Below are 16,898 nucleotides of genomic sequence, written 5' to 3'. Positions count from 1 at the left end.
TACATCATCAGAGATGGAGCTAATTTGCATTGCTTGTGTGTGCTGCGTTATTTTATCAAATTTTATAAACTTATCACGTTTTCTATGTATTAAATTTGTATTCGTTTGCAAAGTAACTCAAGCTGCAAATGAATGTAATTAACTCAAGCCCTGCACCTCATCTGTGCATAAATACACACAAATTATCTTTTGCGTATCCTCACAGTTTCTACTTTGTGCAGTCATTATGCACCGATCAGCCACAACATTATGACCACGGGCAGGAGAAGTGAATAACATCGACCATCTTGTGACAATGTAATATTTTGCTGTTAAACTTATGGACCTGACATTCATGTGGATGTTACTTAGACGTGTACCACCCAACTGGACCAGACCAGGCACCCCACCCCCCACCCCATAGCAGTCACACACACACAAAAAAAAAAAAAAAACGCAACGTGTTGACTTGGCCTCCAAATTCACCAGATCCCAAATGGATCAAGTATCAATGGGATGATCCACAGAGGACCAGAGGACACATTCAGAAGGTCCTTGTCCGTTCTCTGATGAGTCTGGAAGGTGGTCATAATGTTATACTTGATCGGTATAGGCTCAATTTTAGCCTGTAAACATGATCAAGATTTCAATATTTTTGAGGCAACGACTCCCTCTTGTGGACAAAAGTAGTATCAACCCTTGAACTTGACATTTGCGCAGCAGCATTAAAGTTGGAACAAAACCATATAAAGAAACAAAGACCCGTCATTGCTTTTTACCTGTGAGTTTTATTGCGAAACCTTTAATGTACCCTACACAGGAGTGCACAGGCCTTACAGAACATGCCCCGCATGCATCAACATTGTCATAATAATCTACTGCTGTTCATACAGAAAACCTGGACAAAAGCAAAATGTACAAAGCTACAAATTATAACTAGATTAAGAAAGGTAAGAAAATTTATATTTTAAAAACTTTCCCTCATGCTACTTATAGTTTAGATTTATTTTAATTTTTTAAAAAATGCCCCACACCCCTGGTATTCACAGAGGAGAAAAAGGCACAACGAAACACACATAAAGGTTAACAAGTGTAAAATGTTGATAGTGGCTTTACACAGAGACGAGGACGGTAAAGACAGACTGAACGTGGGGAGGCCCAGCGCACGTCAAGGCTGGATCACATCACATCACACACGGCAGATGTGGCCGTGCATTAATTATCTGTCAAATGCTTGAGCTGGCTTTTCCAGAGGAGCTCAGGAGAAAAAATGAATACATTTGGGAACACTGAAGTAAAACGGCAATAAAATGAAAAGACAGAAGATGGAGGCAAGAGGGTGTCATCTCCAGCTCTTGCCAACAAAACAAGAAAGAGAGAAAGCGAACTTAGTGACCCAATCTAGGTCAGGAGGCACAACGCCAGCATTGCCCCTCCTCCGAATCCTTCTAACCTCCCTCGCTGCTTCCTTCCCTCGCTCCTCCTTTTCCAAAGACTATTGGAAAGGAAACGTTCCTCCACCTCTACCTCCCTTCTTTCTTTCTTTCCTTCCTTCCTTCCCTACTCGACTCGGTTCTTTCTCATTTCCCCCTTGCTCTTTTCTCACCAACACCACATTTTATAACTTTTTCATTCCCCCCCTCCTGCTCCACTACCCTCCTCCGCCCCGTCCTCCTCCTCCTCCTCTCAGGCCTCTGACACTACTAAATCAGCAACATGTGGGCTTAATGGAAACCAGACCCCGGCCCATTCTTCTCATGCATGCAGGCTTCTCCCTCCTCGCAGACTTAATTAGCTTCAGCTCTATTTACCTTTATCATGAAAAATGAGAGGAGATGCAGAAAGGAGGACGCCGTTGCTACGTTTTTTACCCTCCACAGATTCAAATTTTTTTGTAAAAAAAAGAAAAAAAATAGGAAAGAAATAAAGAAAGAAAGAAAATACCACCAATAAACCTTTGTGATTCTTCTCACTGGCACTGGTCGTATATCAATATGTCTCCGCTGGGATTGTGTTTTTAGTGGTGCAGTCTGAGCATTTACCATGGCTGTGGTGGGAGGAGGGAGGCTGGAGCCTGTGTGTCTGTGCACAAAAACTCTGTGAGCCTTTGTATGGGTAAACGCTCTCTGCTCGCGCACATGTGGACATGTATGCACAAGCGAGCGCAGATATAGGGGGATTTTTTTTCTGAGATCATGTGATGTCAACGCATGTGTGTGTGTGTGTGTGAGTGGGGGAGTGGGTAGACATAATGGGCTCAGTTGGGGACGGGGCAGTCACGGACACGCAGCTGTCTGACATTCCTCCGCCGGTCCGTGCGTCTGTGTTTTTAATAAGCAGATCTGCTTTGCACGAAAAAACACACACACACAAACGGGGTGCAGGGGTTGCAAGCTCAGCAAAAATAACCACAACGACAACAACAACAACAAAAAGAAAAAGAAAAAAAAAACGAATGAAAAGTGCAAATTATCTGTTCTAAACAGAAAGAAAAAAAATGGTCAAGATTGGTTGAAGCACCAGAGTCGAACATGTGGAAAACTTTTTTTGTGTATGTACAGCAACGTGTGCTTCTCTACTATATATGTGCTCTAGCGACTTTGTCTGCATTTCTACTACAAATAAGATGTCTCACCTCTGCCTGATTAGAATTGATAGACATTCCTAGTTTGTCTTTTCCAGTACTCTGAACGTGACATTCAGGTATTTTTAAGAAACACTTTTTTTTTTTCTTTTTTTTTTTTAGACATTTGAAAGGCACGGAGACAGGCGCGGGAGAAAAACCTCTGGCAGAGCGGACTTCAAGGTCAGACTGAGCACAACTGTAGCTCCACAGGCGCGACTTTACTAATAATTACCATTTCACACGAACAATAGAAGTTCTCACAATGAATACCGGGGGGGGGCCCAAGACGTCGAGGCGACTCATCGTCAGCTTTCTGAAACTTTAGCACCGCGTCAATACCCGTTCTACCTCTTCTGACCTTTTGCGCGACTCACACCCAGTCCTGCAGCGAGCGCTTGCAGTGCACCAAGGCCCTCGGCGTCTCTTTGTTCTGCAGAGTCCTGAGGATGGCGTAGACGAGGATGAGGATGAACAGGATGAGCACCAGGGGGACCGTCACCATGATCAGGGTCATAATCTTTGACTCATTGTCGGCCACCGTCACGACCACGTTCACCTCCTTGTCCTCGTCGTCCTCTTCCCCTTTCCCGTCGGGCTTAGTAGCGTCTCCTTCCCCCGAGTTCGCGTCCTTGCCTCGGCCCCTGTCCGGCTCCTTGTTCACGTCTTTGCCTCGGTCCGAAGGGTTGACTGGTTTGTCTTCTGGAACCTGCGTGGGGTCTGCGTCGGGCACCGGGTCGGGGACTCCCACGCAGCCCATGAAATCTTTCAGGATGGAGCGGGGGTAGCCGTTGTCCGCTTCCGATCTGGTGTTGTCAAACCTCCAGTAGTTGGCGCCTTTGTAGAAATAGGTGAACGCTGCGCGGGAGGAAGGCAAGACACGTTTCTGCTCAGTGAAATTATTTCAGACCTTTCAGAATTTCTGTGGAAGATTGACACTTTTAAAACAAACAGACTTGGAACATTTTGGGGGGAAAAAAAGTAAAAATTCCCATTTCAGAACAAAGTCTGACACCAAACTATGCGCGCCAGCCTCTATAAAACTCACCAAATAAACAGATTTTTGTTTTCTTGTGGAGATGGAGGTATTTGGTAGCCTAAATTTGGAGCGTTTCCTTTCCTGTTCATGCTAAGCTAAGTTAGCTGGACGCATTGGAATACCTCAATATCAGTAAAAAGCTGTCTCATTTAACTTTTCTTATAAACTTCCTAATTTACTCAAACAGAGAAAAGCAAACAAAAAGTAATTTAATGTCTCTTTAGGGAGCAGTTAAGCTACCTCGCCCTCCCCATACAGACTTTTCTCGTTTCCAGGCCCGACTGATAAATATTACACCAGATTGTGCATGATTGCGTCAATAATGTGTCGTTTTCATGCATTAAATTGGCAAAAAAGAACCACACGCAGTCTTTTTGAGGGTAACATTTCTGGGTGTGAATGTGGCTCTGTAGTGGAAACCAGGCTGCACGTCGACATTAGAAGCGTTGGGGCGGAGATGAGATCTGACGGTTACTGAGAGCATTTAGAGCAGCTCTGCCACAAATCTAATTTCCAAAGGAAGGACGGGCCAAGCCTCAAACCAGAGCTCTCATTCCTCTCCCTATCATCCCCTTCCCCTTCTCTCTGCTCTGCTGGCTCCAGCCTAACCAGTCTCCACACTGTTTTTCTGTCTTTTACACACCCAATTTCACCCCTTTAACCTCTCATTCTTTCCCTCCCTCCATCTCCAGTCTCTCTTCCACTTCCTCCGACGCAGAACGCTGAATCCCAGAAGCCAAGGCTGAAATAAAGGCCGCAAACGGACCCGTTTAAAGTCATTATTTACCGCCGTCATCACTGAGGAAGGCTCCTTTCGGGGAGTGAGGGATCTTGCCCCATCTGCTGATCGGTTTGGGGAAGTCTCGACCTGTAGTCCGGGTCTCCTCGTTGTATCGCCAGTACCTGCGCACAGACGCGTGGAGATGTAGTCGGCTAAATTATCATAAACGCGTAATAAAATGCCGCGGACGGCGGCTTAACCGCACGCGTCGTACCTGTCCTCTGAGAAGAAGTATGTGTATCCATTAGGCTCCCACCAGATGGCCGTGTCGATCTTGTGCGCGGGAACTCCTTGTCCATACTGATGCAAGGGCTGCGGGTATCCTGGCAACACATCAGCCTCCCTGAACACCCAGTATCTATCGTCTGCAGGGACAGAAAGACAATTAAGCCTCCAAAGAGACAGTTTGACACACACACACACACACACAAAAAAAATTGGGATAAGAGAAAGAGACGGGGAGGAAAAACCGAGCAGATGTATAGAAAGTGATGGCCGGAACACATGGGTGTAAATCCAGAAGAAAAATAGAAAGAACAGGCAAGGTAGAAATGATACGCTTATAGGTTTAACACAAACTTTCCAAGATACCTTTGTGTGAAAGCCAAATTCTCCCTTAACACTAACCTTTGGGCCCATTTTCCACTACCGCTGCCAGAGTCCTGCAGCATTGCAATATACTGTAATGGCAAAGCTCCCGGTAATAAGTTTTAAGAGAAAGCTTTTTTTCTTTTTTTTGTCTCTCTTTGTTACATAAACTTGACGTAACGCAGGTTTTGATACACGCGCTATCAAATATAACTTGGACGCTCGATAAAACAAAACCCGCAGAAATCTGAATGAGTCACAGCTCCAATGTGGCATCCGATGAGAGAAAACCTGCCATCGAAAGAAAAAAAAAACGCTCTTTAACTTCTGAAAAGCCATGACAAATCACAACATGGCCTCGTTGTAAAAGTTAAAGCATCGCAGCTGTTCACATCTGGGCCAGTGCAGCGCCTAGAAAGGCTGACGCAATCCTTCCACCTCTCCCATGAGGCCTTTTGGGGCTCAGCTGGAGCCGAGTCGTGCGGGGCCAAGCAACGACCACCACGCTGCGCAGGCCCCGTTCGAGACACCCACCGAACTCGTAAACACGCAGCGCTTTTTCTCTATCGGCAGCCATATTTTCTGAATGCCTCAGCAGTGAATCACCTTCGAGTTTCTGTGAGCTGCGGATGTGGAGCGTTGTAGCTCGCAGATTATTACCATCTCCTTGTAAATCAAGACGCATGTTAGGGGAAAGAAAAAAAATAAAAAATGCTCCGGCTGCACTGTTTTCTTTCAGCCAGTTCAAATCAAAGCGTGGATTTGTGTTTCACTCCCCGTTTTGTGTTTACAGAGCCGGGGAAAGCGGGAGGAGGAAACAAACAGGGTGCCTGCCATGCCCCCCGAGCGAGATCCCAAACCGTAAACTGTTTAGTGGAGTCTTTCACGAAGGTTTTGACGTTAACAGCTCATGCGCTCTGCTCGGCGTCAGTGAAGTGACTGGATTTACTGGAAATGAACGGCGGGGACGCACCTTTAAAGAAAACAAATTTGCCATCGTGGCGCTCGTAGGCGGCGTCGATGTCGCTGGGGAGGCCGATCCAGAAGACGGATATCGGCATCGGGTAGTTGTCGAGGACCCGGTTCCGCCTCACGCGCCAAAACCAGCGACCCTGCGTAAAAGGAAGGAGTCAAGTTTATCTTTGAGCAGAGTTATTTATTGTTCCCTTACATCACTTGCGTGTTGTTGTGACTCTAAAAGGTCATTTGACCAGAGTAAATGAAAACCAGCGCTTTTAAGCCTCACCTTGAAAACAAACATCTCCCCCCTCATCATGGTGACCGTGTCAAAATCTCCATCGCAGATGTCGGGCGCCTGGTTGTCCGGCACCTTGGGAGGCCGAGGAGGAGCCGGGGGCCTGGGAGGAGGCCGCGGAGGGGGGACGTCTTTCCGGACAGGCGGGGTGACGGGTTCTGGCTCAGGTGCAGGCTTGGTTGGGGTGGAGGTGGGGACGGCGGGAGGCGAGGTAGGGAGGAGGCTCGGCTCCGGCCGAGCCGGAGGATCCGGGTTGGAGTCGGTCGGGTCAGGCGACTCGGGCGGGGGGTCGGTGGGGGAGAAGGCGGTGGGCTCGTCTTCGGGAGGGGAAGAGGAAGCGTGGGAGTCGTCGTCGGGTCCGTCGTCGTCCCGGCTGGGAGGAGACGTGGGTGAGGCTCCAGTGACAAGAGGAGAACCTGAGGGGGAGAAGACGGACGGCGTCAGCTTGAGACGGGAGGATGAATTCTGCAGTTAAACCGGTCCAATACAAAAAGAACATCTCCCGTCAGAATGAATGAAATCCTCCAGCCTGTCTGTGTGGCGTTAGACATTCATATTTCATTTTAAGCTCCCTTCAATACATCTTTTCAATCAGTGTGAACATCATTTTCCATTTTGTGCAGAAGCCCACTCGACTGACTGTCACTGCGCCAACGCTCTTTGGAAAAATTTGCCCTTCTGGTTGCTAAGAGAGGAAAACACACAGCCAGTTGTGTAATATGGACGGGCAGCTGATGGAGCTTGAAGACGTATTGAGTTACGCCGGGACAAAAATATTCCTAGAGGATACATCAACGCCAGCGTTGGCCAATAACCATCAGCTGTCGGTATGTGGAGAAATTCGGCCGCATTTTAACCTGTAACACGGTTTATGGACGGTAAAGGCAATAAAGCCATTGTTTGTTTCCATGGATCCGCATTTTCCAGTAAGTTTTAAAGCAGAACCGTCATAGCACAAGGCAAATTCAATGAAGACTTTCATCTAAATATTATATATTGAACAGCGTTTTGTTTTATACTTGTGGTCTCTTCTTCACACTAGGTTGTCACCATTAACTATAAGAGCTATTTTTATCCAGGGAAAACTATATACTTACACCAGCAGCTCCCAACGGAAGTGTCTCTATGTCCCAACACAAAGGAAGGAAAACACTACAGAAATGAAACCTCTTATTTTATGACGGGAATTCAGAGCTGTATAAACAACACAGATCACCTCCTAATGATGATACTTTAAGTCTCTTAGCGAAGAGAGACGCATCTGCGTTTATTTGGAGCCGCCTGGTGAACGTCACGCTCGCTCCCCTTTTAGCTCCAGCGGCCGTCGTGTATCCTCCCACTCCGCAGGGATATAGGCACCAAATACTATATTCTATATTCACCACCCAGCTGCTGACTCTGTCTGTCGACCGTTTGCCGCGGCGAGGGTTGGCGAATGCTTTCAGCACTCTGCTGAAAGACTTACTGGAGAGAGGAGAGAACCGCACGTCGCACATCCTGAACAATGAGCTGAAATGAAATTTGGGAGGAAGTGCATCTAAATATAGATGTCTAAGCTGGTTTGTCACCCCTTTCACATTAAACTAATTAAATCAGGATGGTTCATTGATATATTCAATTTTATTAATGCAGCTTTGAAGTCGACTAATAAATGCTGAATTTGCGTTTTTTCTTTTATTATTATTTTAAGTTTTATTATGTTGTTCTTTTTTTATCCAATGCTTCATGATTACACATTAACAGATGGACCCATATACACCGATCAGGCATAACATTATAACCACATTCCTAATATGGAGGGTGTCCTGTGGTGTCTGGCGACAGGATGTTGTTAGTGGGGGGCCTCTGGGTCCTATGGGTTGAGGGGGGCCTCTGTGGATCATCCCAAAGATATTTGATCAGTTTGGGAGCTAGTGAATTTGGAGGCCATGTCAACACCTCGTGCCATTCTTCCATTTTTTTTTTTTAATTGAACCACTTTTGTGTATCTGTGTCATCAAGGAGTGTCATTGCTATGGAGTGGGGGGGTGCCTGGTCTGGTCTAGGTGGGTGCTACATGTCTAAGTAACATCCACATTAATACCAATTTCCCAGCACAACACTGACTTGTCTTAAGATGGTTATTTATTTTTCCTGTTAGTGGTTTTAATGTTGTGGCTGATCGGTGTATTGTATACTATACATATAAGTGCATTTCCTGGCAGAACTGGCCTCCTTTAACAGCAAGTATTAACTTTAAGCAATAAATGTTCCAGTGCTGGGTTGGAATATGCCAAATGTTACTGTTAGATGAAAACGGTTCAGGTATGTGCCAACAGATGAGTAGCTGACCTGGACAGAAAACTGCAGAGCTACTGGCCTCTTGTATAAAAACCTCTTTAAAGTAACCCAAATGTTTAATCTACTGACAAAGTTTATAATGCGTTGGCTTCTATTTAGGCTTCAGATCTTGTTTCTTGTCCAATTACAGGGTTTGGTCCAAAGCAGTCTTTCAGATCTGTTTAGCAATCGCTAAACATTTATCTTAAGAGTATCTGCAGGAAAAAAACTGGAATTTAGTTTGCCAAAACTGAAGTTTACTAGTGCGAAGCTTCAAGAGGAGGCCTATCCGATTTGATGTTAGTGTAAGAGTGGGGATGTGACAATGAGCAAAACGATGGACAGCGAGAAAGAAAAGCATGAAAACGGGGTTTCTGGTTTTTAAGTCACAAAGAGTCTCGGCTCTATTAGGAGAGCCACTTCCACACACACACACACACACACACACACACACACACACACACACACACACAAAATGTCCTCGGCAAGCTAACAATGCCATCTATTCACTGAGAAAGATGAGAACATCCTAACGGCATGCATGACATGACTGCTCTGAGCGCGGCCCACTGATGTGTGCGTCTGCTGCAGATACTCGTGTAAACAACGCGTCTTTACATGGATCCCTTCGACAAAGATACAGATGCGATACGAGTGCAATATTCCCTCAAATTACAGCTGGCACCCTGCCCTCTAACCTCACAGGGGTTTTACAGGCAAAGCAGCTTGTGTGAAAAGGCTAAACATATAAAAAAACTTGGAATTCCCAGGTTGGTTTTGGTGCTTTGCAGCTGGCGTGGGCGTCTACGCAAATACAAACGCTTGAAAAGGGAATTTTGTTGAAAAGATTACGGAGGGTTTGAAAACTAAAGTATGAACATGAGATATTGTGAACAAAGTTGTGTAGCCATGGCCTTAAACTAATGCTTTATCTTAGTAAATGTGCTTATATAGCACTTTTCTACTTTAGCGCTATTGCACTTTACATTCGCATACACTCCAAGGTGCTGGCCTGCAACCAAGAGCGATTTCGGGTTCCCCGTTTTGTGAGGTTGTTGTCTTTGCACAGAGACAAAACTTAGCTTAGCCAAACAGATTTATAAGCCTTTATAAGCGCTGCACAGCACGTGTTGCATAAAATCCAATACTAGACTTTACAAGTGTGCAAGAATAATTTACCAAGAGAATCATGATAATAAATTGACTGAATCTGGCTCATGTTAACAGCTGTCATCGCATATGTATTCCACTATTTAGGCTGTGGCATTCTCACATAACCTCTGACGCGTAAACAGGTCTGTTTACGCGTCAGAGGTTATGTGAGTTTCCCAAATTCTGCGTGGGATCAACAGTGTGTGCTTTTCACCGTAAATGTGCTGTATTCCTCTGATGTCGTCCTCGTGCAGGGTGAAGTTCTGCGTGTGAGTCCACTGGTAGAAGGGAGCCATGGTAGCGCTGGGGTTGTCCGAATGTTCCAGGCCCAGAGCGTGGCCGAGCTCATGGACCGCAACCAGGAAGAGGTCTATACCTGCAGGATGAGTGAGACACACAATGTTATTGTAACTGTACGACGAATAAACGTAAAATAACATATAGTTTCCCATATATGCAGAACTGAAGACAACAGTCGACCTGCTAAGAAACTGTGCTGCTAACAAACTAGACAATAAACTTGATTCCTAGTTGATGACAACAGAGAACGAAGACTAAAACTTGAACCCGCTAACCTTTTGGGTTGTAGTTCTCCAGTGTCCAAGGCTCATCCGCATCGAAGTGTGTATCCCCGCCAATTCCTGGTCCGGGATAGTAAGCGTGTGCCAGCGACCCGCCCTCGCCGTCAAACAATGACATATCGCCATGGAAACCGGAGGCAAACAACAGCAGGATGTCAGCGAGCTCCGCCTGGCTGCCGTTGATGTCGTTTTGGGCAGGAAGCTCCACAAATGTGAGCGGCGTGACCCGTCTCCACACGTCGAAGGCCTTGCGGATCGCCTCGTACGTCAGCTCCTCTCCCAGAGACGAGGGGATGTGTTGGTCCATTATGCTGAGGCCAGAACAGAATAGATGGGTCAGAGCTTGTATATAGAAATATAGCGGTTGTTGTTTTATTTCTTAACGTTTTTCAGTGCTGTTAACCTGTAAGTGATGTGGTCTTTGTGCCATTGCTGCCCGGTGAGGGTGTAGCGTTTCCTCCTTGCTCCTTCGACCAGCTCCTCTGGTTTTCTGTCGGGGAGGCCACAGCGAGGCCGACGCATGGCCCTGCACACACAGACACACACACTGTTTGCTGCAAAGTGCATGTGTGAAATCTACAAAAGTTGATGCATTATAATACACTCATTGGTACACCAAGCAGGCATAACATTATGACCAGCCTTGATGCTCAAAGTGCCCTTTTATAAATGTGTTTTTTTGTTTTTTTTTTGTAAGCGTTTCTCTGACAGTCATCTGTGTGGCCCTTCAAGAACAACAAATAATGACAATAATTAAGATCTACCCTCATTCCCATACCCGTCGGTCTGCCACATGATCCACGTAGACGTGCCCTCACTGGCCTAGACTGTCCTAACGAGCCTCGGCGTGCCTCGCAAATGAGCTGAGACGTCGGAGTAATTAAAAAACCGATGGCCCGATGAGCAGGTCTTGCAGCGGTATTTGTTTTAGCACAGTGTATTACAAACAAGCATCCTTTCCGTGTGTATTGTTGTGCATCTGACTCTGGACACAATTCTCAGAAGTTCATTAATAAGTCCGCTCATTAACCACACACGACGTGCTGAGGGGAAAAGCATGTCCGACTTCTTTTTGTTGTGGATGAGAGAAATGTATCATTTTGCTGTCAAATAAGTCGCAGTGTTTTTCCTGTTTCTCGATTCAATGAGGCTTAGGCTGTGTGTGTGTGTGTGTGTGTGTGTGTGTGTGTGTGCGTGTGTTTTACGTGCATTAGATTGTAGCTTATCAATCACATTTCATTCTGCAGAGATGAATGAAAAGCAAAAGGAAGGAAAAGTCTAGCCTACTTTTGCTTTGCACTGCTCTGTAACGGACAATGATATGATATGTTGTGATTCCATCGTGCATTCTTCATGAATATGGTTTGCTGCAATTCAACCAGTTGTGTTGTAAGGTATTTTTCTGTATGGTGTGTCAAATGCGTGCACCATGTGCCGACTTTTAACTTTGAGCACCTGCCCCTCCAAAGGTCTCTGCACGGCCCTGGTTCCATCAGAGAAAGGACATGGTCCTGTCTTCAAGCTCACCAACTAAACCTTTAAACTATATTTTGAATATTTCAGATATATTTTTTCACTCGTATTTTTTTTAAAAAAAGATTATTTTTCCACACTAATTTCTGCATTCTGAAAACTGAAACAGCAAATCGGCTCAATCGGTCGGGTTTAAAGAATTGTTTTGTGTGGTGGGTCTGTTTATTTTTAGATAGGCCAACACTCTGTCAAGTTTAACAGCAACCAGACCTATGCACCGCAGAGACACTTGCATCAACACTGCGAGGCGGTTAACACTGAAGCTACTACGAGCAAATGGTTAGCTTAGCTTAGCTGAGCTTAGCAAGAAGACCACCAGGGAACAGCCTCACGTTAGATAGTGAGTTTCAAGGTTTTTCCAATATTTACGTTAAGTTAAGCTAAGCTAAGCTAACTTTCAGCTGATTCAGCACGTTGAACTGGCTGTTGACCTGAGCGAACCTGAATAAGAAGTGGAAGGCTTTTTTCATTATTTTTTTTATCTTCATATAATTTGAAAATTCAAACACAACAACACAATCATCTGGAATGAATAAGCCGCAGTGCAGCTGATCAGCATGTGTCAGGAGAGATTCTTTCAGACTCCCCAGCCTCCCAGCGAATTCTAGCTCTTCTGGTTTTCACATTTGTTTGACGACTCCATACCACTGACACCTGTTGGTTTTAAGAGTTTTACAAGGAGGGGAAATAATGAGCCAGCTGGTCGGTCAAGTGCAGCCGTTTTGGACCGCACAGGTGGGATGTGGCGATCGCTCTTAGTGCCTTTTTAATTTGCCCCTTCTGGAAAAACAACAAGCTTGAATTGAGTCGAACAGTTTGTCAGAATTAAGATGCAAGTTTTCATTTTATAGAGGTTCTTAATAGTTAAAGAATGACTTTAATGGTCTTATTATTACTTTTTTAAGTGTTTGAAACTACATTTTCAGATATTTTGTATGACTGTGTCCTCTGTTTGGTTTTTCTTTGGTTGTTTTAGCTCGGCTATATAGTAAATGAGTCCACTATCTCAATATACTTCCAAGTTTACAATGAATAAATAAATTACTCTGATGTCTTGTATTCTTTATGAAGCTATGGTTTTAAACACTAAAGGTTTGGTTTATCGGACACATTAGGGCGTATTTAAGAAAATGGTGGTATCATTATGAAGAGGTGATACAAGCAAAATGAAAGTGAAACCTGCTCCCCAAAACCAGCCAATTATTTGAACACATTATTTTGGAAATATTATTGGAGGAAAGCCAGAGCTGTAAAAGTCTAAATGTGTTGGTCGTCTATGCCATAAAAGAGAAACAGAAATTCTTCCCTTCCCTTCTTCACTTTGTCGTCAGTTCACACGAACACTTACGCGACAGTAGCAGGGTCCATCTCACCGGTCACCTCCAGCCCATAGAAGCGCTGCATGTCGCTGATGGCTTTGGACAGAATCTGGGCCGACTGCATGGTGGACATTTGTCTGCTCGCCTGAGACAGGTAGCCGAACCTCCGAAGCCATGCCTGCGTGAAGAAATCAGACTAGTTCAGGCTGGCCACCAAAAAAAAATAAAAAAGGAAGCATTAACACATGTGTGTCTTTATATTCAAGCAGTGAATGGTGTATACATGTGTATGGCGGATACAGCTGCAGTGTTAACCGGGAACAAGTCTATTGATTGGAGAGAGCATCTGAGGAGTTAAAAGAAAAGAGAAAGCAGAGATAAAAAACAGATGGTTTGCATTAACATTACGACATTCCTGCTCTTTCATTCCTGCAGTGACAGCCAAGATGAGGAGTAGAGACGAGGATGGAAACAGGAAAACTAGAAGGTTCTTGACAATAATAAAACCGTATGTCAGTCATGTGGTACACAAGGCAAACATGCATGCATCTATGCATGCATGTGTGTGCGTGCGCGCCTCTGGCTGACAGTCCAGTAACACATGTTGAAAATTCTCCCCTTTGTTCCGTGTTTGCTGTCGGTGAAATTGAGCATGCCGAGCCACGTAGTCGTGCAGACAAGGACGGTGGCTGCTGAGGGTGGGAAGGAGAAAATGCTCTATCACGCGTTAAAATCTGTCCTTTGAGGAGCCTCGGCGAAAAAGTAGCACAACAGGCCCCCTCTCACAGCTGGATGGTGGACGTTCGTGCGTGTACAGTATGAACAAAGGCCAGCGGCGAAACACGCACAAGGCAAGTCTCAACCAATCTGAGACGCCTGAGCTGGTTCATTCGCACAAATGGCGGAAAAACGTGAAACAAGAGAAGTGAAGCAGGTGAAAGTCCACTATAACCATGAGATGTGCAAACTGACTCCATCAATATACTGACCTATATAAATACTTAGAACAAATATGTAATGCAGATGTAATGTAATGCTATAGTATAGAGCCACATCAGCTCTCATACCATCAACATCTAGTTCATGTCTATTAACCGGCAGCACAGCACATAGTTGACTATGTATATTACAACATTTGTCCACATGTAAAAACCAGATGTTCCAAACTACTAGTTAAGATTTTACTCTTCACCTCTGAAATAGTTTATATAAAATATAAAGGACTCAGACTTAATTAATTCATCGTAATCTGTTTTAACGGCCCTTGGTATGGGACATTGTTGAGAAATAGCTTATTATGTATATGCAATTTAAAAAACAAAAAAGCCTGCATGTGTCCTAAATGCGTAGGTCTTCAAAAGGGGGTTTTGCAGGGGGGGTCGCAAAATCTTTGGTTGATTAAACATTTTTTATACACACATTAACATGAATCCAACATATTTTAGTACAGGGATAAGGGACAGCTTAATATTTCAATGCAGAATGATGATAAGGCCGAGTTTAATATAGAACACATGTAGTAGGTGGGGGGTCCCTAGTTCACCTCTCCATCAGTTTGGGGTCCTTGGCCTGAAAAACCTGAGGATCCCTGCCTTAGTCTAAAGTGGAAGTTTCTGCAACTCAAATATGATCATAGATGCTCCAATTAATGGTTATGTTGACTTTACTTATCTCCACAGATAGATATTCTTTCTCTGTCTCCACCACATGTGCAGCGTTATTTGGAAAGAGGACAAAAGGTCAAATGCCTCTGTAGCCTGCAGTGCATCAGGTCTCCTGATGTTTTGAACACTGTTTATCTGATCTCCAATCGTGCAATTAACTGTAAATTAAAGCATTTCCTTAAGAAATAGTTGTTTTAAAGCAGTGCAAATTATGGACTACAGTAGATTATAATGTTTATGTAATTAAAAAGAACATTGTTTGTTGTACCTCAGCACTGAAGTCTTCTTCCTCCGGGACATCAGCCACCGAGCTGCACAAGATTAGAGAGAATAAAGACGCTGAAGTGATGATGACGATCTGTGTCCAAGGTTGTTGGGATGCCATCTTCCTTTATGATCTGCTGCGCAAAGACTTGTGGAGTGATGAAGCTGACAAGGGGGTAAAAGAGACCCGATAAAGCAAGCCAACTCCCTCAGAGTGCACTTACGAACCCCGCAAACAGTCCGAGTGGTACTAATCCATTCTTGGTGGCAGGCAGCTCGGTTCGGGCCGGGACAGCAGCCTCATGGCTCAGCCAAGCGTTTCATACGGCTCTTCCTTTCAAGCGTGCAGCTAGCGCAGAAGCCAGCGGGCAAATGAAGAAGTCCTTGCCCACTTTCCGACGTCCACACAATGGCTGATCAGCAGCGGCAGCGGCAGCAACAGCAACAACAGCGACCACTTCCAAACCATGCAACAAGTCTCTGTCCACAAGCGTCCGAGCGCAACAGCAGAGGATCGGGGGAAAGTAACTCAAAAGTTAACCACTTTGTGAAGTTTCTTTAAATAATAATGATGGTGATAATAATACGGGGACGAAACATAAAATGAATCTTGAAGCGGTTGTCAGTTTTGCTCCTGCGCAAAACGAGCTTTTCGGCTTTGGACAATAAGCGGAAAAGCGATGGGCAAATGTCTCCGAGCCCACCATCCGACAGCTGTTTGTGGTAAAATATTTCTCAATGATTTCCCCCTTCAGTCCTGTAAACCTGACCCACATGAGAAGGGCAGAGCAGAGGAGGAAACGGTCTGTGTGCCACCTGCCGTCTTTAATCACGAACTACAGCTGATCCGCATGACCAGGGGCGCCCCCAGGAATTTTGAGCCCCATGAAAAAAAAAAGAATAAATTGCGCCCTCCCCTCCCTCCTCATAAATAAATAATATTCTCTTAACATTAAAGAAAGTTGAATGTAATTAAACTTTTCATCCAAAATAAATTAACCCTCTAAAAATGATGAAATAGATATTTGAATAGGTTTAGAGATTTGAAATATGGTCATAATAAACTAACAGAACCAGTGACCAAATTAAAAGGTGGTTTAACCCAAACGTTTTGTCCTTTTCTTTCTCTTTTTTTTTTTTTTTGCTAGTAATGCCATTTGCCAGCTATCACTGGCCCTTGCTCAGCCTAAATTCTCAAGAGCCCAGCATCGAACCTTCTTTCTCGCAAAGTCATTATTCAAGTCTCTGAAGTCCAACTTTCTCGCCAACTGACTTTCAATGGACAACATGCCAAGACTGCAAAGCCTGTCCTGCAACATTGTGGACAGTTTTAGCTCATTGAAAGCTCTCTCTCCACCAGCAACAGTCACATGCGACGTACAAGATATGTTTACATTAATGCAGACTTCTCCAAAAATGCAGGACAAAACCATTTCATGCAAAATCGTGGGGGTGGTTAGTCAATATCATTTACCTTTGGATTAGTGGAACTTTTACAGCCAAAATCATGTGAAAACAGACAGGACTTGTTTTACTACTACATTTTATTATATTTAAAAATATATATATATATTTTTATGATGCTTTAATAATTGTCTTTTACCTATCTTTTGGGGGCCCATGTCAGTCACAGACCTACCCACTTTGACCGAAACTGGATGCATAAGGGAAAAAAGTAAAAGTTGGAGCCAGTTTAAAAGAAAGAAAGAAAAGAAAAGCAGGATTTTTACACCAAATACAGAACAGCACCTGCAAATCTGCTGCCAAGTCAAAGGTTCCCTTTTAGTATTATGTTGAGTTT

At 44.5% G+C, this 16,898-nt stretch overlaps 1 protein-coding gene across 1 annotated transcript; it reads right to left on the bottom strand.

The window, feature by feature from the left end:
• Nucleotides 1-747: 747 nt before the first annotated feature.
• mmp15a (matrix metallopeptidase 15a) lies at nt 748-15,865 on the bottom strand. Its single transcript, XM_047596247.1, has 10 exons — nt 15,102-15,865; nt 13,199-13,347; nt 10,721-10,843; nt 10,312-10,628; nt 9,951-10,112; nt 6,257-6,681; nt 5,984-6,122; nt 4,637-4,787; nt 4,429-4,544; nt 748-3,460 (listed from the first exon to the last, which is right to left on the bottom strand). The coding sequence occupies exons 1-10, from the start codon at nt 15,216-15,218 to the stop codon at nt 2,976-2,978; spliced, it is 2,184 nt and encodes a 727-aa protein (XP_047452203.1). The 5' UTR covers nt 15,219-15,865; the 3' UTR covers nt 748-2,975.
• Nucleotides 15,866-16,898: the final 1,033 nt, after the last annotated feature.

Source organism: Mugil cephalus, chromosome 10 (assembly GCF_022458985.1).
Source record: "Mugil cephalus isolate CIBA_MC_2020 chromosome 10, CIBA_Mcephalus_1.1, whole genome shotgun sequence".
NCBI lineage: Eukaryota > Metazoa > Chordata > Actinopteri > Mugiliformes > Mugilidae > Mugil > Mugil cephalus.
Note: the sequence above shows the minus strand (reverse complement) of the source record. Positions and strands in the feature narration are given on the sequence as shown.